General features: G+C 49.8%; 1 protein-coding gene across 4 annotated transcripts in view; it reads right to left on the minus strand.

Annotated features, from left to right (window-relative positions):
- Positions 1–13,635, minus strand: part of DIS3L2 (DIS3 like 3'-5' exoribonuclease 2) — a 182,295-nt gene extending 168,660 nt beyond the window's left edge. For 2 of the 4 annotated variants that reach the window (XM_064666095.1, XM_064666094.1), the window contains exons 1-2: positions 13,517–13,635; positions 10,469–11,167 (exon numbers count right to left, since the gene is read on the minus strand). In XM_064666095.1, coding sequence (XP_064522165.1) covers positions 10,469–11,147 — 679 coding nt within the window. In that variant the 5' untranslated portion in view covers positions 11,148–11,167; positions 13,517–13,635. Of the gene's footprint in view, positions 1–10,468; positions 11,168–13,516 lie in introns of those variants that run through there. The other 2 variants (XM_064666097.1, XM_064666096.1) reach the window with 2 other exon arrangements.
- Positions 13,636–23,309: the final 9,674 nt, after the last annotated feature.

Raw genomic sequence — 23,309 nt, forward strand, 5'->3', positions numbered from 1 at the left:
CCAATTTCCTTCAAGAATTTCAAGTAATTCTTCAAGACAACCCAGATATGCACTTAGTAAAACATGATAAGGATACACCCATGAGCTAGAAGGGATGGCAGCTACCAAATGAAAGGTCACCCAACACTGCCCTAGCTCCACAACCAGGAATTAACCGACCAAAGGCAACAAGAACTACCCTGATGCCAGCCCATGCTTAGTACTACACTCCCATTTAAGTCAGACTAGGTTAAACACGGCAAGAAAGCTAAATAAAGCCTGTTACTGCTCATCCTTACTAGAGACTTAATGAATTAGAGTTCAACCCTGTGACAGCCCAAGGCATCACCTCACAGATCCGTAAATTCAAGTTGGCCCTTGACTCCTGGCAGAGTTGGCAAAGCAAATTTTAGAAACCATCAAATTTGGTCTTTTAGCAAATGAATACCCTCCACGAGCTGCCAGGAAGTCCTATCTGCAACAACTTTATGAGCCACTATGGATGCTGATGTGTAACAGGGTGTATTAATAGTCTCAATACTAAAGTTCAGCCAACATAAACTCTGCCTTGTTTTGGAAAGACGTCTGGGACTTAAAAAAATCCCAAATCCTACATAGCCCCTGAACAACTCATCCCAGGTACTTTTATGAATCTATCTCTGTCCAGCCTTGACGAGCTGGGGGGATGCAACTCCTGGCTGGGAGCACCGGACAGGCACAGTCCAAGTGTTGACACTGTTGTACCAGGCAACGTTTCATTCTCCAAAGTCAAATAAACTCTCCCAGCAGAAGCACACTTTGCCAGTACAAACTGCATTAACATCAGGGTGGTTTTCCTAGGATCCCTGTGTCTGCCCCTTTCGCATGCTTAAACAGGCAATTTCAAAGCTATTTGATATTTTCTGCAGCTCAGAGAAGCCTCTAAAATAATTCCCTCTCAAATTTTAAAAGCCAAAATACATTTGTTAGATTGTTTTGAATTTCTAATGCACCAGTGACATCCAATAGATGCCATATTATAGAAATGACTAACTCAAAAATCTTCAAGCACTTAAATGACTACTACAATATCCGGGATCAAATTACCACACACAGGCAAAAACAACAGGCAAAACCAACAAACACCATTGAAGTGATCTCAAATGCAAGTTATGTCAACAAAAACACTGGTCATAGAGAGGCCAGAAGTAACAAGCTATTTATGTTTTGCAAAATATTTTGCGGATTTAAGAGATTAAATGTCCCACTAATGGTAACAGCCAAATACTTTTTTGTTCTAGTTAGTTTCAAAAGGAAAAACACAAAGACAGCTGTTGGTATAGTTGCTCAGGGAAGGAGTTCTGCACCAGCAAGGAAAAAGACACTCCTTGGAAGCTCTCTCAAACAAAGTTCTGTGCTAGAGCCCCAGTAACACACACAGGACCAAACCCCATCCACCACACTCCCCGCAAGCACAGCTCTGCTCCAACCTGTGCTAGGAACAGCCGTGCTTCCACACTGCTCTCAACATGAATTAAAGGAGTTCAGAGTTCTTGGACAGCCTTGGAACAGAACCACCTCCATGCATCTTACAGTATCTCGAAGCAAAGAGGTTAAATAAAGTAGATGGCTCAAGATTAAAGACAAAGCAATAGAGAGAAATGAGGATGTCATGGGAAAGAATTCATTAGAGGTGTAGGAGTGGAAAGGCAAGACTTGGAGATACGTTATCAGTACAGTGAGGTTCCATTGCAGCAAAGAGACCTGCAGGAGATAAACCTGGTAGGCAATATTTCAGATGCTCAATCTGGGGTCTAAGAGGAAGTCTGAGAGCACATTCTCCTTATCACAGGCAAATAAAAAAAAGGTCCTTCTTCTCTCAGGAAATGTAAACTCAAAGAATCGTAAACTGGAGGTTCTGCGGCACATTCCTGTGCTTGGTCCAAGCCTGACCACAGAGTTAAAGAGAGAGTTCCTACAGTGTTGCTGTGAGTCCTCCTCAAAAATAGCCAAGGAAGCGAATTATTTGAAATCATCTTAATGACTGAAAAGTAGAGCAAACTTCCAGGAAAGGGAACATCTTGGTGGAAGAGGAAAAGGATGGTGATATAACAGCACTGTAGGGATTTAGGCAGATGGCAGATTGCATAATTAAGTTTAAAGTTAATTAAACAGTCATTCAAGGAAGAGAAACAAAGTAGACCTACATTTACATGGACGGGCTCAGTCAAAATGTAAATTCTATGTAAATGTCCTGAAATGAGTGGATGATGTCTTGAAATCCAGCTGTCAGAAGTAGCTCCCATGACCACCAGCCTCTCTAATTGACCCATTACAATGGGCCATCAGGGTCCAGCCACAGTGTAAATCTAGATGTAACTTTCCAAAGTCAATACGAATCAAAACAAAATTATAAGACGGTGCTTAAATTGGAGGCCTGTCCACAGAGCTTTAAAACATGAGTTCAGGAGTGATTCAAAGAACTGGTACAGCCCAACTGGTTACCACCAACCCTCTACAACATAACACAGCTCTGCCTGTGCCAGCCCAGCAGCTTGTCTACGGGCACAACTGTGTTTGTGCACCAGGACACTGGGAGCCATCTGTGTACCCCTCCGGGAACAAGTCTGGAGAGCTCTGGCCCTGCCTATCTGGAGAAGGTGATTCTCTAAACAATTTTGGCAGAAAGTCTGCCAAAACCTGCCCAGAAGAGCTGAATGTCCAACAAAATAAAAAGCACGAAGGGAATCCTTGCCACACAGGGGACAAGTTGGCTGCAGTCAGTGACTCTGGATGGGAAAATACAGGCTGTCATGATTTGTGAGGGAGTTCTTAGGGCCATGAGCTGCTTTTGGAGGTGGTCATAAAAGATTCAGACATCCAGCATTCCTACAATGAAATATTGAGGAAGAAACATTCCTATTTAGGGATGGAGGTAGCAAAAAAGTGGCATGTCCACAGATACTAAGGAAAGTCAGGAGCAGAGACAGATGCTCATTTCCAGACTCATGAAAATGAGGTGGGAAGCACGCTCGTGGTGGAAAGCACATGTTGCCACTGCTCTTTTGCTTTAAGCTGCACATATTTATTGAAAACTCTTGTGCTGCATGTCCCTAGATTTCAATATGGAGCTAGGGAAAATGAAAATGTTCTTGCTGGTTTTGGCTTTCATAAAGGGCCTAGGCTTTGAAAAACTGAAATGAAGAAATATGCACAATGGATTCTTTCTGCTGTGGAAAACAATACTTTGGAAACTGTTACTGACCACCAAGATCATGTGCCCATGACGCCACGCTTCCTCTTCCAAAACACTTCCAAGCATCCTCATGCTTGCAGGGCTTTGACTTCAGTACCTCAGATAGTAATTGCAGTTTTATTCAATTCCTCTGCAGGGTTTGTGCTGTAGGAATACTACAGGAGTGCAAGAGCCAAAGATACCATTCCAGGCTCTGAACGAAGGGCTGGTGACGAAACTCATTTAGTAGCAATAGACTAAAAGTTTATCAAAATAGTTACTGTGCTCCAGCTGTGTGCGGCAGCACAGTGGTGTTGTCAGGGAGGGGGTACATCTCTTTTGGTTTTCAGGACTCTCTGTGAACCTGCTCCACCCTGCCCGTGACCTCCTCGCTACCTACTCCGCCTGATGACTGCACTCCTCCAAGCTTCCACTCCTGCCTCAGGATGTGGGTCAGGGCTGCTTCCACTCCCCCTCATCTCTCCATCTTCCCAAAGCATCTTCCACAATACCCTTTGCTCTTTGTTTTATCCAGCAACAACGCTGTGAAAAGGCTTCTTCAAGACTTCAAGAAAAACACTTTAAAAACACAATATTGCAGAAGTTCTCTCTTTGATTTCTCTGGGCTTCAGTAGTTTGAGGAAAGCAAGTTGCTCAGAGATCAGAAGAAGCCCAAGAAGCTTTGAAAGGCAAAGTACCTGACAGGAGGTGCTAACGTACTAGAAGATATTAACAGCTGAAGAAATCAAAGAACTGCCTTCAAATTCCTACATATCCCAAGATAACCCAAGGTGATGCAGAATTTGTTTATCTGCTGATGAACCCTTCCCCATACTGCCTATTCAGTGTAGTAGGTACATAAATCACAACACCTAGCAGTGTGGGGGGAAAATGCCTAAAAACATACAAACTGAATGAAAACACATTATGGCTGGTGGCTTTTATTTGTAGAGAGCCTGCAATATTCTCCAAGGCATGACCTGCCCCATACATCTGTGGGCTGCAGCTGCTAGTGTTGACATTTTCCTTCAGCACTCTGGAAATCTTTGTTTTTGTCACAGAAGACAGTATTTTATGCAATAGATCCCAACATTTTGTTTTCCATCCTGCCCCAGCCAAGTTTCAACTCTCTGTAGCTTGGATTTCCCCACAAGAGGGAGTTTGGTATTTCAAGCCCACAACATTTCATGGAGCTGGTTATCACAGGCATGAGGTGGGAGGGCAAAACATGGGTAGCAGCACTTAGGACAGGAGAGGCAGAAGCAGAGCTGTAGAGAAAGGCAGCAGAGAAAGCCCCACAGCAGGAGAGGAATCACAAGAGCCACTGAATTCAGCTGCAAAGCACCTGTCCTACGTACCTGGATACCCACAGCAAAGGAGACACTTGGAGATCACCTGAACAACAGGCCAGACCTGACTGCGGTGTGTGGGCTGACTGACCTCATGGACAGCAGAGGACAGAGGGCTTTTACAAATTAATTCCTCTTTGAACTGCAGCATATTTCAGGGGTAGAAATTGTTCTCGGGGTTTTTTAACATGCTGGTGACAGCCCACATACCACAAGCCTTGGTAAAACTGTTCCAATGGTCATTCTCCCTCACTGCTAAATTGTGCTGTATTTCAAGCCTGGATTTGTTTAGCCTCAAATGCATTATATCATAATCTGCTCAACTGAGTAGCCTATTATTGAACATCTGTTCCCCATGTAGGCAATTTACTGAAAACTCCCCTCCCCCAAGCATCTCTTTGATAAGTAAAGCAGAGTTCCTCAAATCACTCACTCATGATCCCAGCATTTTAATCTTCCCTGTGGCCGTCCTCTGAGTATTCATCAATTCATCACCATCTGCCCCAAACAGAGGGCATCACCACAGGACACAGCACTCCAGAAGCTGCTGCTGCCACGCCAAAGACACACGCAGTCCATACTCCATCTTCCAATTCCCATGCTCATACACTACCCTTTTGGCCACATTTCACAGGAGGGGGATGTTCAGCTGATTAATCCATCAAGAGCTCAAAACTTCTTTCCAAGCTGTTGCTTCCCACACTGGGTTCCTCACACTGCTAGCATGGCTCTATGCTGGCAATCCGATAAATGGATTTTGTTTTGCCTGCTCCCAATCCACCAAGCAATCCAGATGGCTGCCAGTAACTGCCCCCATTATTCAATACTCTCCAAGTCATCCAAAAAAACCTTACAATCCTACTCATATGTTTTCTTCACGACAATTGACAGAATTATTAAACAGCACAGGGTCAGAACATGACACTGCAGGATCCAGACACACCTATTAGTAACAATTCTCAATTTATTGCTGCATTTAATTAGTTCGACTAAACAGCTTTTAAACCACTGCACATGCGCTGTGATTTAATCACACTCCCACACCAGCATCCACACTCACACCTTTGCCATCAGACCCCTAATGTCATAAGACACTGACACTGGAGGAGCTCAACAGGACCTTTGTTAAATAATGACAAGTCACATGAAAGAAAAGATTTAAAACAAATTAAAAATCAGTTCAATTCTTGTATTACCCTACTACTTCCCTAGGATCAACATCACGCTGACAGGCATAGTTACCTGAACTACAGAACTGGGGCTAAAGAGTAGAAAAAACATAGTTTAAAAAAAATAGCAGGTTAACAGCAACAAGTGTTTCCACCGAGGAATGTTTTCACATGAGCACTAGCAGGTGAAGGAAGGTCCTTCATTCACAGAGGTGAAAGCTTTGCTGCCAAATGCAAGGGCTCCTCCTGCACAGTGTGCTCAGGACTCTGGTAAAGGGCACAGAAGACAGTTATTAGACCACAGATAAAAAACACAGTCCCTGCAGGGGCAAGATCTCATCTCCCCAAGAGAGGATACATCAGATATTAACTCACATACTATAGCTGATGTTAACCAAAAAACATTAGTTGCACAAGATTCAGGAATGCAACATTTTTTTTCTATCAAAAGCAAGAGAAATTTATGTTTGTGATGACGTTGCTAAACCATTAGAGAGGGGAGCATTCTATTTTTCATGTGTTTCTCAGATGGGGTCATACAGTCTTCCCTCCTTCCCATATCTTATTACTATGATTAACATCATCTAAGGAACATTACATTGAACCTGGCAAGATTAGCTACATTTTAAAGATTTCTACAGCAACCAACATTCTCCATTTATTGAGTTGATTCTCTGGTCTTTAGTAGATTGCTGGCTCATATTTACTGGTGTCAGATAGGGAAATAACAGCATTCTTCAGAACTGAATTTCACCACACAAGAATTGGAAGACTCATCACTAAAAATGAGCATTATCCTAAATTTGCCCTACAAGAAGGGAAAGGCAGAAGCTGTTGTTCCTCCTCCAAAGCTCCTCCAGAGAAACAAAGGCAAATATAAAATTTACTGCAATGCACCACAGGAAGACAAAATGTCTGAGATTTTGCCATCTTGTTAAGGCTGGTATTTCTTGAGTAGCTGTGCCCATCAAACATGCAGGAAAGCCATTCTAGGATATTTCCTTTACCTATCATGAACCTTTTAAATGTCAAGGTTGCAGCCACAAGCACAACACCACCATCCAACAGCAACAATTGTTTTTAAAGCTCTGATGCTAAACACCAGCCTGCTTGCCAGCGACACTCCTCCATGGAAGCTGCCCAAGTTGGTTAAGTACCACAGGCTGGGCAAATAAATGCCAAGTGTCAGACAGATGATAAATCAGAAAGAGCTGTGGAAATCTTAGGCTGTTGCAGACAAGGCTTGTTGTTACCCAGGAATTGTCTGTTTCTACTCAGGGGGCATGCTGACCCTGACAGATGGGCAAGATTTGTTTAGCCTCCCTCACATCATAAACTCACGAAGTTTTTAGTGAGAGGAGCCTCAGGAGGATACCCAGGGAAGCTGGCAGTGCTGTTCTTCCCAAAGAAGCTATAAGCAGATACAGACTGAGACAGCATAACCCTGCAAAACCTGAACCTGTATCAGAGCAATCAGCTTTGACCAGAATCCTGCTCCACCCAAGCTTTCAACATCAAAAAAGCCACCTCACTTCCAGGAACTTTAGCTCCCAAGACCCTCTGAAATCAAGTGTGGCTGGGATATGGTGTTCCCAAAGACCATGCTGCACTCCACATTTGGAGGACAGTCCTTGTCTGCAGATGTCTGATTGCCAAGCTTTCCAGTAGACTCAGGAATCTGCTATCAAACAGCAACATTCCCTCAAAAAACAGGCTGGGAAGTGCACGTACTCAAAAAGCAACTGAAACCTTGCTATGCCGAATAAAACACACAGCTTGGTCTAAACTACCTACTGACAAAGCAAAGCTTTACAGATACTTAAGATGAAGTTCCACTTAGCAGCCATGCAAATCTCAACTCCCAGCATGTGACAGACAGATGCCACAGAAAGAGTCAGTACTTCTGTCCTCAAGGGAAAGGAAGTTTTAAGCTCTTTTATGACAGAAACATCAGTCAGTCTGAAAAAAGATTTTGATTACTAGCTCTGGAGTGAAGTGGGAAAAACCCTTAAGAGTCTTTGATGAAAACCAAAAAACAAGCCAAGGGAATTGATAACTTTCTGTTAAGGAAGTTTAACCAAATTTTAGCACCCAAAGAACCTAGAGGATTGGAGATTTAAGGAAAAATACCAGCAGGAAATTAGTATTAGATGAAAAACTGTAAGCACCACACAATTTAAAGTGGCATTTTGGGATTATTTTCTGGTTTATTGGGGTTTGTTTGAGAAGAAACTTCAGAACAGGAGGTTTTACCTTGCAGAGGTTATAACTGCACACAAAGGAGCAACAATCTGTGGAATTCCTCTGTATGGAGCTTTGTCTTCCCAAATCCAAGAGTGCTGATACCATAGAGTGAATCCAACCTGCAGTCTCATGACTAGGTTACATGTTTCACACGAGGGACAAAGTGGTTCTGTTCACACACAGCTCTCTCAACTGCAAAGCCTCCAATACTTAGGAAAAGCAGTTACTATGTGGAACTACAGACAGCAACACATCACCAGCAGTGTCTCCAGGGCTCAGTGATATTTGCTTGGGGCTCCATAAACCACTCTGCTTTCCTCCAAAGCCACAGGAACTGCCCTACCACTGGAAGGACATTATCAGGGACCAGTCCCTCACTGCCTACAGCCTGTCCCAGGGCACTCAAAGGGTTTTCACAGACCTCCACATTTGCCTTCAATTTTAGTACAGTCAGCTCAGGGTCATTGCAAAACCAATCACGGCTAAGCCTGAGCTGAAGAGCTGTTTGAGAAGAGGACAATGAAATAAAATTATATAAAAAGAGATGCTTGGCTTTGAGATTAGCTCAAAGAGCCTTTTGGAAAGCCTACAACAGTCTGAACAGAGCTAATTTGTGAGGAAATGTCACTCCTGAAAAGATGATATGCCCCACTGCTATGACAGAAGCAATTCTTGCCATCACAGTTTCACAAGCCTTGATTTAAACTGATCAAACCAGACATCTGCCTATGCAAAATAATATGACTTATATCAGCATCAAGAGACAAAGACAAGCTTTGAAGTGAGAAAATATTAATCTGATACTGTGATGTGTGACTTCTTATACATAAGCACTTGCATACTGCAAAATCTTCATTTCACTTAAACGAGAATACTAAAATACACTCAAACTGAACAGCAGAAAAGACGTTTCCCCAAATTAAGTGACATATTTATTTCTTCTCTATTTCTTTCCTCCACGAGAAACTGTTTTTACGTCCCTGCAAACGTTCTGGAGGACAACCAGTCCCAGCTACACAGGAAGGTGGCTGGGGAGGCATGCAGAGAAAGAAGAGGAAGGCTGTCACTGTTGAGCAATTAATTTTCCAATAATCTTTCCCACAGTGTGAGTTTTCCACCTGGGAGGTCAAACACAAGGGTCAACATTTTCTGCTTTAGGTCTTTCCACTAAACAAACAACTAGTTTGTAAAAGCCTTGTGCAACTCCACTTCCAACTAGAGCAGGAGGCCACTGTGGGTGTTTGCTTTTGAAACCCAGGGTATTTTTATTTTAGACTGAAATCTATGTAGGCACCTACCATTTTCATGGATATAAACTATATGCTTTCTAGACTCTACATCTCTGTCAGCTGCTCTTCCTATGCTTCAAAAGCTGAAGGTACCAAAGTCTGTTATAAGAGGCTAAGCACAATAAATAGTGTTACAATGAACCACGTAAAAAAAAAAAACCTCCCAAAAATCAAGCTTATCAAAAAATTTTAGCATAATCTGCATTAAATCTCTATCTGTGATCAGTCTTGCAAGAACTCGTGGAAGTTTACCAACTTTAGCACATTATCTATTGCCACAACCTCAAAAATACTACAAATCCAGAAAAAAGCATATTACTTGCCCTTCTTGAGTCACAGGGCTTAGTTTTTAAGACTGATTTAGTTAAACAGTTACTTGATTTCCAATTCAAGAGCTGTGATAGGCCTCAGGCTGATCTTACCCAGCTGAGAAATCAATCTCTTTTCTACTTGTTAGAGAGAATTTAACACAGTGACATTTATGGCTTCCTCCAGTAGTAGCTCGTAAGATCAGGCTATCAAAGTATTTCATTATAACTAACATTCAGAGAAAGTTTTAACCCATTACATTGAGAAACCAAAATTAAACAGCCTGGCTTTGGCTGCTTGTGGATGCCCTGTTTCAGGGGTTTTTTAAATAAAAAAAAAAATTTATCTCCATAAGGAGGCTTTTTACCTTTAACATCCCATTTAAGAGACACATTCACTTTAGTACTGCAAGATCTCTTTGTTACTAACAGCAAAATTTCGTGGTCAACACTATCAAAGATTGGCTATTACACAGGCATCTTAGCCCCTGAGTATTGGATGGACTCAGACCAAAGGCACATCAGCACTCCAGATTCAAAGAAGCAATGCAGAGAAAAGCATGACTCTGGCCTGAGTCAGCTCAGATCCAGTGGTCTTATTAATTTGGACTCTACACCACAGAAATTGGGCTCTCCTAGCCCTGAGCTGATCCTGGAAGCAGCACAGCCACACTCACAGAGCTTCAGCCAAGGGATGATGTCCTGCCAGCCCCAAGCTGGCTCCACATGAAGCCATTTGCACATGCCACATGGCTTACATGTAAACCAGGACAAAGCCACCCACAGGTAACCAAGGGCTGACTAACTTGGACAGAGTAGAACTGGCTCATGTTAACGCACTCATGACTAACACAGCACATTCATTACCACAGTAATTGTAGCAAATGGACCAAACAGTTCATTAGTGTGAACTCACCTTGGACTTGACCTGGAGACAACTGACTGTTTTTTCTGGCATTTATTGCCAGCACATCCTCACCAAGCTGTTCAGTCAACAATTGTCCAGCTACTGTATCAGTGTTGGCAGGACATCTGCCTCGTTTCTTTTGTTTCTTCCTCCAAGTGTCCTCCTCATCAGAACCAGAAGATTTCTGCACAGTCCCATGGTGTCTCAGGCTGTTTGACACTCTCCCACCCAGAGCATCACTCATATTTAACAAGTCAGACCCAGCTCCACGCTGATGCAAGTAATAGTCCTCCTCCAGCTCCAAGTCTCCTTCAACAGCATTTTTTTTATAAGGACATCTGTTCAGAGCAGTTTGGGGTTTATCATTCTCAAATCCAGGCAGGGGCTGTTCCAGGTGAGATGTTCTGACCGGTGAATAGCTGTGCATGTTCAGCCCATTCCTGGCTGGATTATCCTTCACCAGGCCTCTCCTCAGAGGCGGGTCCAGATCCCAGCTGGGGTCACTGGAGGTGCCTTCTTCCAGCTGCATCTTCTGTGCAATGTGATTCAAGTAGAACTGGAACCGGCCACTGTGGTGCTTTTGCACGAGCCTGGCGTACGCATTCTTCTGGGGGGCAGCAGGCTTGCTCAGTCCCTCCTTGGCACCTTGGGCAGAAGCAGTACCTCTCACGTGCCCCAACTGATCCATAGTGCAGTAAAAAGCTCAAACTTCAAAGAGTTACAAATAGATACAGGTGAAAAAAGGGTTATTTTCTTGAAACAAAGCATCAAATAACTGATTATGTTAAAAGAAACAAAAATGTAAAATGTACAGGAATTCTGGGTTGGTCAGTCACGCCAGCAGGGAGAAGGGGTTTCACAATGTACTCAACACCTGCCCAGCACTGAATACTTGTGACCTAGGAGTGACCACAGTCCATAAGCCCCACCTGCCCATACACCACATAAAATAGGGATTTTGCACTAAGGCTGACACCCCAAATACAAGGGATTCCTTTAACCTGCTCTTCCTTGCTTTTGAAAAAGCCAGGAAAATTAAAGCAGTGACTGACAGACTGTACCAGAAGCATCAGTTTAGTGGTTACCAGAAGCAAAGTCTTGTCATTTCCAACTCAAAAACAACTGTATCCTTCCTGAAATGCTTTACTGTTACTGTCAAAACATACACTGCCTGTCACCTCACTCCCACAGTGACCTTTGAATTGCTTCAAACAGCAAGACTACCCATTTCAGCTTATCTTTCTAGCCACAAAGTCCCTCTCAGAAATAAAATAATAACTATCTTACAGGAGCTCATAGTTCCTAGTGACTGAGACACACTGGCTGCAGCTCCAACCAGCACCAGTTCCTGTAGGTGGTATCACACCTCCACCTTCACCTTCACTGCACGAGTGTGGAGCTTGAGCAGGTCAAGCATCTTCCAATCCTTTTTCTAGCTTTTAAGCTTTTGGAGCAAAACAATCTAGTAAATTGTCCTCAGTTACTACTAAGGTAAATTATAGGTATAGACAGGACATAGCAATGATTTCTGCTGTACGTAACATGAAAGAGGAATATAAGAATTTCTTGATAATGGAGCCCAGTGCAATTGGCTTCTGAGGGTTTTCACAAAAACACCTCTTTTTTACTTCAAGACATGTCTAGAACTAAACAGCTGAATTTTACCTCAGCTGGTACACAGAGAATTTCAGGGCTCACTGTCATCTCTTCTACGCCAGAATGGTGGAGCACTGGAATGACTCTAAGTTTAAATAAAGGATACTGTCCATTAAACCTCTCTCCTCACTTCTCTAAGCACTGGGGTGTTGGCAGGACAGAATACAGAGCTCAGCAAAAGAGGAATTTATATTCCCTTCCCTACTCCCACCATGCTTGGAATTTTTCTTTGCCCTTACTCAGCACTCTTCTCCCTTTCTCTGCAGAGGATAAGCACCCAGGCAGTCTCCTCCACGCAGACGATGCCTGGGAAAAGGGCATTATCCCTCAGGGACCAAGGGCTGCAGAGCCAGCTCCTCCTCAGCGTGGCTGCTCCGACCCTTTCGGAGAAACAACCCGAGTTGCAGTGAAATTGACTTAACTAATTGAGCACGGATGTGAACGGGCTTCACAACACCAATCAGAAACTAAAAATCCCTGAACAAATAGGAAAAATTCTTTGTGTGGTTTGTGATTCTTTGTGTTCCTAAGATTTTCCATTGGTGCTGGCCAATAGCTGAACTCTTCAATAGACTGACCTGCTACTGAGCTCTTACAAAACCCTCACACGGGTAGGTCCGCACGAGGCTTCTTCTAACGTCACCTTCCCCTGCTGCCAATTCAACAGGAGCAGATAACATTTAGAAAAGCCAGCGAGGCTACTCTCCAAACAATGGTTTGGTTCCGGGAGACAGGAGTTTTGTCGCCTTTATTTACCAGTAGAGAATAAACATTCACAGCTTGCCTTGCACTATAGTTCTTGCAGTAGTTAGCAGTCAGCAGTTGCAGCATGGGGAAAGAACAGCGACTGGAGAGCCCCCACAGATCACAATTTCATTATTAGCCTTCTGTGGGCAACTGAAATATTCCCAAGAGAGCAGAGGGAAGGTAGAGGTGGGTACGGGTGAGGGTACTGGGGACGGCGATGAGAGCAAGTGGAATACCAGGATGGACGCGCAGAGGGAGGACGCCCGTTTAACTGGGCCCAGCATGAAAACAGCCCTTGCCTTGTCACCCGGCCGGTTCTGAGGGGCAGCGCTGCCCCACCACCCGCCCCCGGGGGTGCCCAGTGCTCCAGCCCGGGCAGTGCTCCCGGAGCGGGGCACAGCACTCCCCACACCCCCCGCACCTGGGGCAGTCCCTCAGACCGACCCCTCGGCAGCGCGGCCCGGGCGGACATTGCCCTCCCGCCGGGCCCGGCGCGGGCGGACTGGGCAGCGAAACGCCGGGCCCGGTCGCGGCGGCGCTGCCACGGGGCTGAACGCCGCCGAGTCGGGCCGGGAGCTGCTGTCACCGCCCTGCCCGGGACCCGAGACCCCGTGCCCGCCCCCAGCCCCGCTCCCGCACCCCGGCCCGGCTCACCGGCGCCACGGCCGCTCCGCTCCGTTTGAATGTCCCAGCGCCCCGTCCGCTTCCGGGGCAGCGGCGCCTACGGGCCGCGGCGGGGCCCAGAAGGGCTCAGCGCGAAGCGCTCGCTCGCACTCGTCGCCTCACGGCAGGCGGGGGATCCCATGAGAGGACAGGTGGTGTCCCAGCCCCGCTCCCTCCAAAAGAGGGAGCTCCCCGGGATCTGCACAGTCTGCCGGGAGAAGGGGAGCCTCCAGACCACTTGTCCAGTCACAGAGGGTGAGGGTGGGAGCCCACCTTCTCCTGCGGAGGCTGAGATGGGGCATGGGGCGCTGAGGGGAGGTGGGAGACAGCAGGTGCTGTCACCCAACCCAGACCGTCCCAGCCCGCAAGGTTTGCGGCCAGCGTGGTCCCTGGGGTTGGCAGCCACCACCTCCCAGCCAGGGCAGCGGATCTGCCGTCTGGGATCCCCCTCTGGGATGGGTTGCTCCAACTCACTGCCGGCGCTACTGCTTCGCCCGGAGTTTGTAGCCAGATGGATGAGAAAAGCACACGTTAGCTGATTTGGTACTGTATAGATCTGAGACTTATAATGACTCCGTGGGAACTCTCCGAGCTTTGCAACCACCTCAAAAAGCCGGACAGGGAAGCCTCCTTAAAGACCTGCATGGCCTCACCTTCACTGCAGAGAGGAGCAGGCTCCCAGGATCTGTTCCCTGAGCTCCTGGTGCTCCCCTGGCACTGGAGGTTGTGCACCAGGAGACCTGATGATCCTCCAGCCCACCCACGCGACAGCACCCAAAGTGACCAACTCATGGTGCTGCGCAGCAGTGGCCTGATCTCCCCCAGGAAAAGTCAGAGCCTGTGTGTCAGACGGTGACATTAAAGCAGGAGACCAGAGTCAGGAGCTGTGACTTTTACTCCCTGCTCTTTCTGTGACTGCAGACCTCCCACAGAGCTTTATGGCAGAGTCAGGGTCTGGCTGACTGGAAGTACGTGGTTTGGTCACCCCAGTGTTACCTGCAAACTCAGGCTGATTTTGCCAAAGAACTTCAAACAGAAGAAAATCTGGAGAGCAATAAACTGGCCTCATGGGACCCCCAGTCAACTCTGTTTGAGCTCTCTGCCAGAGAGTGTGCTCCCCTGCTTCCTCCTACTTCCCTGGCTGCTGCCAAAGCAAGAAGGTTGATGTCTGCTCTGTGAAGGCAGGGTGGTGGCATATCCCTGGCTGTGCAGGGATGACCCGAGCCACCCCTCCAGGCTGCCCTTGCTGCATGGAGAAGTGAGGAGTTCACCCGCCTGGAAGAACAGGGATGGGGCAAGGGGAACCCAGGAGCCTAGAGCCCCACTGTCCCCCTCCCTGTCCAGCCAGGTGGGAGCAGCAGCTCCCCTCCATGTCACTGAGTCACACTGTGTCTCTGCTCTTCTTCACCCCAGTGGGGACGAAGCGGAGCCAGGAGCTTGGCCATGCTCCCCCCTGCACCAGGTGGTGCCACCAGCTGCAGCAGCTTCAGCGTGCCCTGTTCCTTGCACAGATGGGGGAGGAAGCGGGGAGGATCCGGTGTTTGTCAGCGCCCTGCCAGCGCTGGGCTCTGCGGTTTCGCGGTGATATCATGTGTGGTGGGCAGGACACAGCTCCTCGGCTGGACGCCTCCGTCACCCTCACCTCCTGCCTCCAGCTGGGCCCCTGCTGCACAAGGGGCCACGAGCCCCAGCAGATTGGCAGAGCATTTCTCAGCCCTCCTCTCCTGGTAGCAGCCAGGGATCTGGAAATCGGGTCTGGTCCATGGGGTAGAGCCTCCGTTTGTGCCCACTTTTGCTCTGCCCCATCACTGTTCCCAACAAATGAGAGATACAGCAAATATGTGTCGCCCTACCAGTGTCCCATGGGAACACAGCAGATCCTGAGTGGCTGGGACCAGTTGTGTGCCCATCCTTCACAACCTTTGGAAAAGGCCATGTGCAAATACGGCAGCAAGTTGGTGCTTCATGCAGGATGTCACCAAACACAATCCCTCCCAGGGAAGGGCTGGACTGCTTCATTTTCACCTTTGCCTCCATCTTCCATCCACACTGTCCTTGTGGCTGCTGAGCAGAAAGGAGCAGTTGCCTCGCTGCTGCTTCCATGACCCTCCATGGCAACTCATGGGCTTCCTGAAATGGAAAGGTCCCTGGGCAGATTTTTCCCCTGCATTCTCATTTCCTGGGGTCCTGTAGCAGCAAGCCCAGCCCGGTGCCCTGGCTTGCTTTCCCACAGTGCAGGATTATCTCACCATCTTCCCCCCGGCAGTAACTGGTAGCTGTTTCCCCGACTGTTGGAGGCTGGAACGTGTTGTGGCACCTCGGCCGAGGTGAGAGCAGCACATGGCTCCTTGGCCGGGAGCACCCCGCTTACGAAGGCTTTGGCTCCTCTGCCTGCAGTTTCAGTGAGGAGTGAGGGCCCGCCCGGCGCTCGTTTACATCAGTGTTAATCAGCAGTGACTGGCCAAAGGGCTGGAGCCACCCTGGGATGACTCAACAAGGGGAACCCTGGATGGGAGCAGGGCAGTTCCTCTGACACCTCAATCCGCTTCCCACAACCCACTTGGCATGAACTAACACTGCACATGGAAGTGCCACCCCTGCCAACCTGAGTGTCACCTATTGTTAATAGTATTTCATGTTGCAGGCCGTGGCAGGGGGATGGAGGGCAACGGGGTGCTCGGCCTCTGTCTCCCTGCTGTTGTCCAGAGGATAGACCCACACAGCACAAGGATATACTCAACAGCAAAGTCGGGCCATGGGTTTGCTCTGGAGCCTCTGAACACCCTTGGAAATGTCTCGATTGCAGCAGCAGCACCCAGCGTTAGGCCAGAGTCTTGCTCCCTTTGACATCTCTAAGGCACTGGGAGCTGTCTGGGCACTTGACCTGAGGACTCAAGCCATGCTTGGGGGGATAGAGGGAAGCAAGACAGATTTATTACCATAAATGAGCTAAAAATCATCTCTATCTTCAGTAGATACTATCTGCTGTGTCACAACACATGTGGTCTTGCCCCACCCGTCCTTCAGCTTCTCCAGTCTTCTCCTGAGCCCTCCATACCTCTGGTTGGGAAACGTGCCACCCAAGATCAGGACTTATGGGTTCCCATCTCCTTCAGTGCCTGGAGAAACGCCTGCAGCATGCCCCAGACAGGAGGGAAAATCTGGTTTGGCTGTGTTTGTCCAGTAAAGGAAGAGAGAATCAGACTTCAGCAAAGAGGGACAGGCAGAAGAGAAATAGGTAAAAGAGGCAGTGAAGGAAAGAGGTGGAGTGCCAGCTAGGATGTTGAAGCAGCAGAGTTAGTGCTTTGCACCTGATTTAGTTGGGATTGCCTGCATTTGTCTCCTGGATACCTTTAAGTCTCTTCCACAGTAATCCTGCCAGGTTATAATGTCCAAATGTCTTCTATCACACAGCCCTCAGTTTCCCTGCATCCTCCTGCCCTTACATGGCTGTGTCCCCCGAAGGTGCTCAAAGTGGCTTTTGATGACACCAAAGCTCCATGGGTCCTATCAGGAAACTTGGGCAAGGAGTTGCCCTGCACCTACTGAGCTTGTGGGCAGCAGGGCTGGGGGACAGGGGGGACAGGGCACATGGGGTAAGGGATGTGCAGTGAGTTCAAGCCCCACCTGATGTTCTCAGGAAGGTGGAAAAGGCACTTTCCAGGCAGGCAGGGACTAAGGAACTGTACTCCTCTGCAATCACAGGATTAGGGACTCACCTTACAAGCCCCCATCGCTGCCCCTGCATCTCCCATTCCACACACGCAGGATGGGGTCAGAACAGCCCCTGTGGGGGCCACGTTGGAGCTGGGTGACCAGTGGGACAAGCATGGGGCAGCAGGGGCCAGTGCTTCAGCAGAGATGACGGGCCAAGGGGTCAGTGGGCACATCCCCGACAGCTCAGTGAGGGCAGGCAGGGGCTGCTGCCAGCCCTGCTGCCGTCTGGCAGGCGGAGCAGTGAATGAGAGCGGAACTTATCAGTATTACCACATGTGAAAGCTCGGTGCCTTTGTATCTCAAGCAAACACCGGCCATTATACCCCAGCAGGCTGGCATTGTTATTCTGTCTGGTTGCTAAAGGTTAGGACTGTGGAGCCCTGCACGTCCACAGAGGCTGCCTGTGGGGCCACCGTGACACTCTGCAGCCAGCAGGGCTCCCCAGCCACAGGAGCAGCGGCCCCAGATGTTCCCAGGCGTGGCCAAGGCCCGGCTGGACTGTTAGCTGCTCCACAAGGCTGCCCTACCATTTGTGGTGCTGAAATCTCCTTCTTCCCATGCCAGCACTTCGCTGTGGCCAGTGTAACCCCATGATGCTCAACCTGGCACCTACACAAACTCTCCTATGGGAGATAGCCAGACTCCCTCCCAAAAAGAGAAAAAAAAGAGGCAGAAAGCCCAAATCTGGCTTCATCAGGATCACAACCCTGTCAGGAGGTCAAGGGCTTGACTGCACGTCAGGAGGTCAAGACCAGCACTTATTTGGCTCCCTGCATCCCAGCACTCCCTTGGGGTTTCCCACATCCCGGATGCTCCAGAGAAAGGCCCAAAAAGGGTTTTTACCTTGAAAGACTGATGCCAAAAGGGACTTCCCACCACTTGGTGCTGGATTCCCAGGAAGCCATTTCAGAGGAGCTGGAGGGTGTTTGGGGCTGGCAGGGGGGCTGCAAGAGAGCTGCTGACAGCTTTGGTGAGGATGGCAGGGTTTGCACAGCCAACCCAGGTGGAAGAGGCTCCTGCCAAGCCAGAACATGCACTTCCGCCAGAGCCGTGGGGCTAGTGAGGACCTGCTCACCAGGCCTGGATGTGCACGTAGCACATCAGGGCACAGACATTCCCCTGGGGCTGTGGCAGGGTGATGTGGTGTGGTGGTGGCATCTGGCTCCAAGCTGCGTTGGAAACCTCCTAGGTACCAGCTGGGGGTCTGTCCTCACTGGCCTGTTGGATCCTTTCTTGGGACCTGCACGAGGTATGGCTCTCTGCAGGGATAAATGTGGTGTTAGTTATTCATCCTTTGGCCTTTCCATGTCATCAGCTCTTTGGGCAGTACCTATTCCAAAAGGAATGCTCAGCACCAAAAACAAGAAGACTGGACTGATCTTGGGACCCCCAGGCTGTGGGTGAAACACTGCCAGACTCCCATTTCTGGGGGGAAGTAATCTGAGAAAGGGAGGAAAAAGAAGACTGTGGTATTTAGCTTGGAAAATCCCAACAACCTGTCCTTGCATTAGCTGCAGAGCCGAGGCTGCTGGGAACTGGAGGCAATGCAATCCCTATCCTCCGAGGACTGACACAGAGGGAGGCTCATGGCGTGGACTCACCCATGCATTAGAATTGCTTAATTTTCTTGACATTCAACAAAACCCTGAGACATCGTGTTCCTGCTCCCACCAGAGCAGTGAGACATCCCAGCCCCAGAGCACAGCCATCCCAGTGCAGCCCTGGGGAAAATACGCAGAAAGTCAGGAGGAGACTGGAGCATCCCGGGAAGCCCAGAGTAAATGGCAAACAGCCAAAGGCAAACCCTCCCCCAGTGTGTTTCTGTCCTCTGGGGGAGAAACACACTGTGCCTGCCAGGATGTCAGCACTTCACTAGCAAAGACCTATGAGTCTCTACCTGGGGCTTGCCCCTATCTCCTTGCCCTCTTCACTCTGGGAGGTCTGGGAGGGGACAGAGGTGCCCTCTCAGTCTCCATGCCCTTGCTGCACCTGCAGCCCCATCCCTGCCTGCCCTATCAGGGCAGTTCTGCAGGGCCTCTTCCCATCCCAGTCCCAGACTGGGAAGAGGGGATCTTGGCCACATACATGTTGTGAGTCAGAGCCCTCTTCCAGACCCAGAGAAGACAAGGGAAAGTGTAAAATCATGCAGTGTTCCCTGTAATGCCTTATTCAGCAGCAGCTTCCAAAATAAACACTAGGGATGTTCAACGAGGCCAAAATCTCCATCTGTGTTTCAGACAGGCACCAGTGCTACCATAGCACTCCAGGAGCATCACACCCCACCCCCATGGGTGTGATGGGCACCCTAGTGGCTGCCCAAGCCCAGGGGCTATTGGTGGCCAGGTCTGAGCCCCCAGAAAGTGCTCCTGCCTTAGGGGCTATAGGGTTATTCTCCAGAAAAGCTTTCTTCAAAGCATCCTCAGGAGGCACATCACTTGCTGCATCCTGCCACAGCGGTGGGACCAGATGGTCCCCTGCCACTGCAGGCACCAGAGGCTGCTCATCCATCCCTATAACCCAAATTTAAATCCTTCCCCAAATGGCTTCTCACTGAGCCTGCTATCACCAGACCCCTGGAGAGGTAGTATAAAACCTGTGAAAAAACAAAAACAGAAACAAAAACTGTGAAAAGCTCCTGCTGTGGCACATCAAACCCTTGGTGACATTCTCTTGGTGAACACAGCACACATCATGTTCCTCGGGACTGGTAGTTGGCTGCACTGGTGGAGAAGTAGCTTCTCCGTCCTTGGAGCTGCTCCATCCTTGTACCTCCTCCATCCCACCAGCAGCTCCTTGGGCTGGCCACTGGTTGTGCGAAAACATCAGCAACTGTGGCATCACCATCACATGCACTCAGCCTTCTGATGTCTCTTTTTGCAAAGGGATGATTGGCCCTCACACAGCATCAGCTGGAAATCCTCACACTAGACTTATTCATCACTCCATCAGGAAATCCTCCCTAGCCCATGGCAGCAGAAGAGACATAAATCTGGGCAGTGATTTCCCCAAATCAATACAGAAACAAGCTCCCTAAGGACAAGTGAGTGGAAGAAAAAGGAGTTGGATCGCTGGCTGTTCACTGCTATGGTAGCATCTTACTGCAGACTAGACTCCACATTTCTGTCCCGTAAACTTTCTCGGGATGATCCTTTGGAAGGTGCCTGAAGCCTGGCTCCTAACTTCAGCTGAGATAGCCAGTGCCCCAGGGCTTCCTGGCAGGATCCAGCCTCACCCACAGGCATCTGCTCACCCCTTCCTTGTGATGAGGCCAGAACACCCGGTGCTGCTGTCACACCCCCATGACCCATCTCCTCCCACTCTCCAAATCGTGCTGGCACTGGTCACACTTTGATGAATCCCTCCATCCTCAGGCAGGGAGCTCTCACACACACACCCTCTCCATTCCCTTCCCCACTCCCTACAGTCCCCTCAAGTCCCTCTTCTCAGGGCTCATCCCCACTTTGCCAAGACTCAGCAGTATCTCCCCATTTTTATCCCCACAGCAGCGCATCCCCTTAGTTCCTGGTTCAAAGCTGGTATTCCTTAGGGCAGGCCACCCCTGGAGCCTCTCTCTCCCAGTGACTCTCTTTGGGCCCCTGGGTACAATGGGGAGGAGTGTCACCCCCTCCAGCACATCCCGAGGGTTTCCATCCCTCCCTATCCAGCCGAGCAGTATCCCCTTTGCTCTCTAGTGCCTGGAGGGAAGCCCACAGTGAGCCCAGCCCTCCGTCCATGTTCTCAGCTTACACACATGCCCCGAGTCTGTCAGTTCTCATCCATGGTGAGCATCCTACAGGGCTGTGGGCTAATGAAGTTGCATCCCTTTAAGGGTTAAAAGTTTTCAGGCCCCCATCCCACCAAGCAAAAAGCTTTCATGCTCTTAACCCCTTCCTGCACACCGCTTCTCCCCGCTCCAAGCTTTTGCCACCCCAATGGATCCGATCTGGTTTGAGTTAAGGCTTTGTGTTCGCCCGGCTCTGACTTTCGGCAGAGTAATTTGAATAACAAGACTAATTGGATTTATAAAGCACAGCCCTCCCTCCCCCCCACCCCCCAAACCCGAGGCTCTGCACAGCGTGACAAAGAAAATACACTAATGAAAACCACGCTGGTGAGAGCCGAGGGCAGGGACAAGCCTCCTGCGGGCTGGCGCTGGCTGAGACCTGACCGCGTTGTGGCATTTGTGGCAACCCTCTAATACTCCGGGGCGAGGGGCTGGTGGAGCAGCTCTGGGACCGACCCCAAGGCAAGCGAGGCAGCCCTTCCTCCCCGCTCTGTAACATTTCCCCCTCCCCTGCCGGGTCCCCCGGGAGAAGCCGCGGGGCAGGTTGCCCGCAGCATCAGGGCAGGAGCCAGCACAATCAGGATGGTGAAGGCAGGACCCTGTGGGGTCTGCTGAGCCGCTGGTGACCTCGGGCCCCCCGACATCCCCAGGTTGTGGAGCCCCAGGGCTCAGCTGCCTGCTGCTCCCCTTTCCCCTCCAGAAGCCCTGCTGACAGGGGTAGTGGTGCAGAGTCCCCCTCCTTTCCCCCCAGAGAGGCTGGATGTCACATCCCAGCTACACTTTGGGTGGGACGAGGGCTGAACCCCAAGAGAAGGGGCCTCTCTCTGCTCCTTGCCTGCACCCACGGCTCCCTGGCACTCGAGATCGGCTCTAATCCCAACTCCATCACCTCGCTCTGCCTGCACGCAGACAAATGCCCAAGCACAGCTTCACACTCCAAAAAGTCCAAGTTGTCTCCACCTGGCAGGCACAATGGAAAAACCACCGAGACCTTCACCTTCCAGCTCCCGTTCACATGGAGCTGAAAAGCCAATCTCCTTTGAAGTGTCCCGTGCGCAATAGCCCGGGCTGCGGAAAAGGAAACATCTCTCTGCTCCCGAACAGGGGATACCACGGACCCCCAAAGAGACATCATCCCCCAGCAGGGGCAGGTCCCTGGGGATTTGTGGAGCAGCAGAGTCCAGAAAGACCAAGAAACGGAGCAGGAGGAAAGGGCCAGACTGGAACAGATCCCAGGGATAGGGGGAAGAGCAGAGTTTGTTTCCCTGGTCCCAGGGAAGAGATTTGGGGTGCAAATCCAGCCTGATGCAATTCAGCCCTGCATACTTCTGCAAAGAGGAGGCTGTCTTTCCTCTGTCCTGATCCCAGTAAGAGCATCCCTCCTGGACAGAGTGCCAGGGATGGTGCTAAGCTCCATCAGCAAAAAGCCAATGGAGCTTCAGAGCTGCCCAGTGTCAACCACAGCAGCAGCAGAGGCACAAATCCTGCCCTCCCAGATGCTGAAGGGGAAGGGTGAGAGCAGGGGGGAGCCCGCACCAGGTACCCAGAGCCCCTGCAATCCACTGGGATTAATCCCAGGATCACATCCTTCTCCTGCACCCTCCAGCTCCAGGAGCAGGTCGGAGGAGGCCAGACTGCACAGCCCTGTGGTGGATCAGCCAATGGGGTCCTGTCCCCAGCAGGGACCCTGTGACAGTGACTGTGCACATCAGGGTGCTTGAAAAGCCCCATCTCCTGGCCCAGGGACCCCATGAAGCTCCTCATGAAAGTGGAGAGAGCAGGTCACCCCCTCCAAGCTGAGGGACCCACTTAGGTGCCCTCAAGGAGCACCACTGCCCCCTCCCATCCCCCTGAGTCCCCAGCGTCCCTGCCAGGGAGGACAGTGGCCCTGCTGCTGCCAGGCAGGGACCTGGGAGGTCTGATTTATTCCTGGATGTGGAAAAAAAAGGTGCTTTTTGCGCTCATTCCTGTCTTTTGGGCTTAACCCCCCCCGGGACCACCCCCCCCCCCCCCGCCGCCTGGCCTGTGTTCTTCTGGGGGGGGTCACCGAGGCGGTGGGGGGAGCAGAGGGGCCGTGGGGCAGCCGGGCAAAGGGAGGGCAGACGGATTGCAGGGGGGGCCAGGGGTGTTTGGGGGAGGGCAGGGGCACGAAGCCAAATGCCCCCCGCTTTCCCTTTCTGCTTTCCAAGTCTCAGAGCTGGTTGCCTTGGGCTGATGTGTCATTTGTTCCTGCCAAGGAAGAGGGGACACCCCCCCACCCCCCCTCTTTAAATTCCTACTATT

Source organism: Pseudopipra pipra, chromosome 10 (assembly GCF_036250125.1).
Source record: "Pseudopipra pipra isolate bDixPip1 chromosome 10, bDixPip1.hap1, whole genome shotgun sequence".
In the NCBI taxonomy this organism is placed as follows: Eukaryota; Metazoa; Chordata; class Aves; order Passeriformes; family Pipridae; genus Pseudopipra; species Pseudopipra pipra.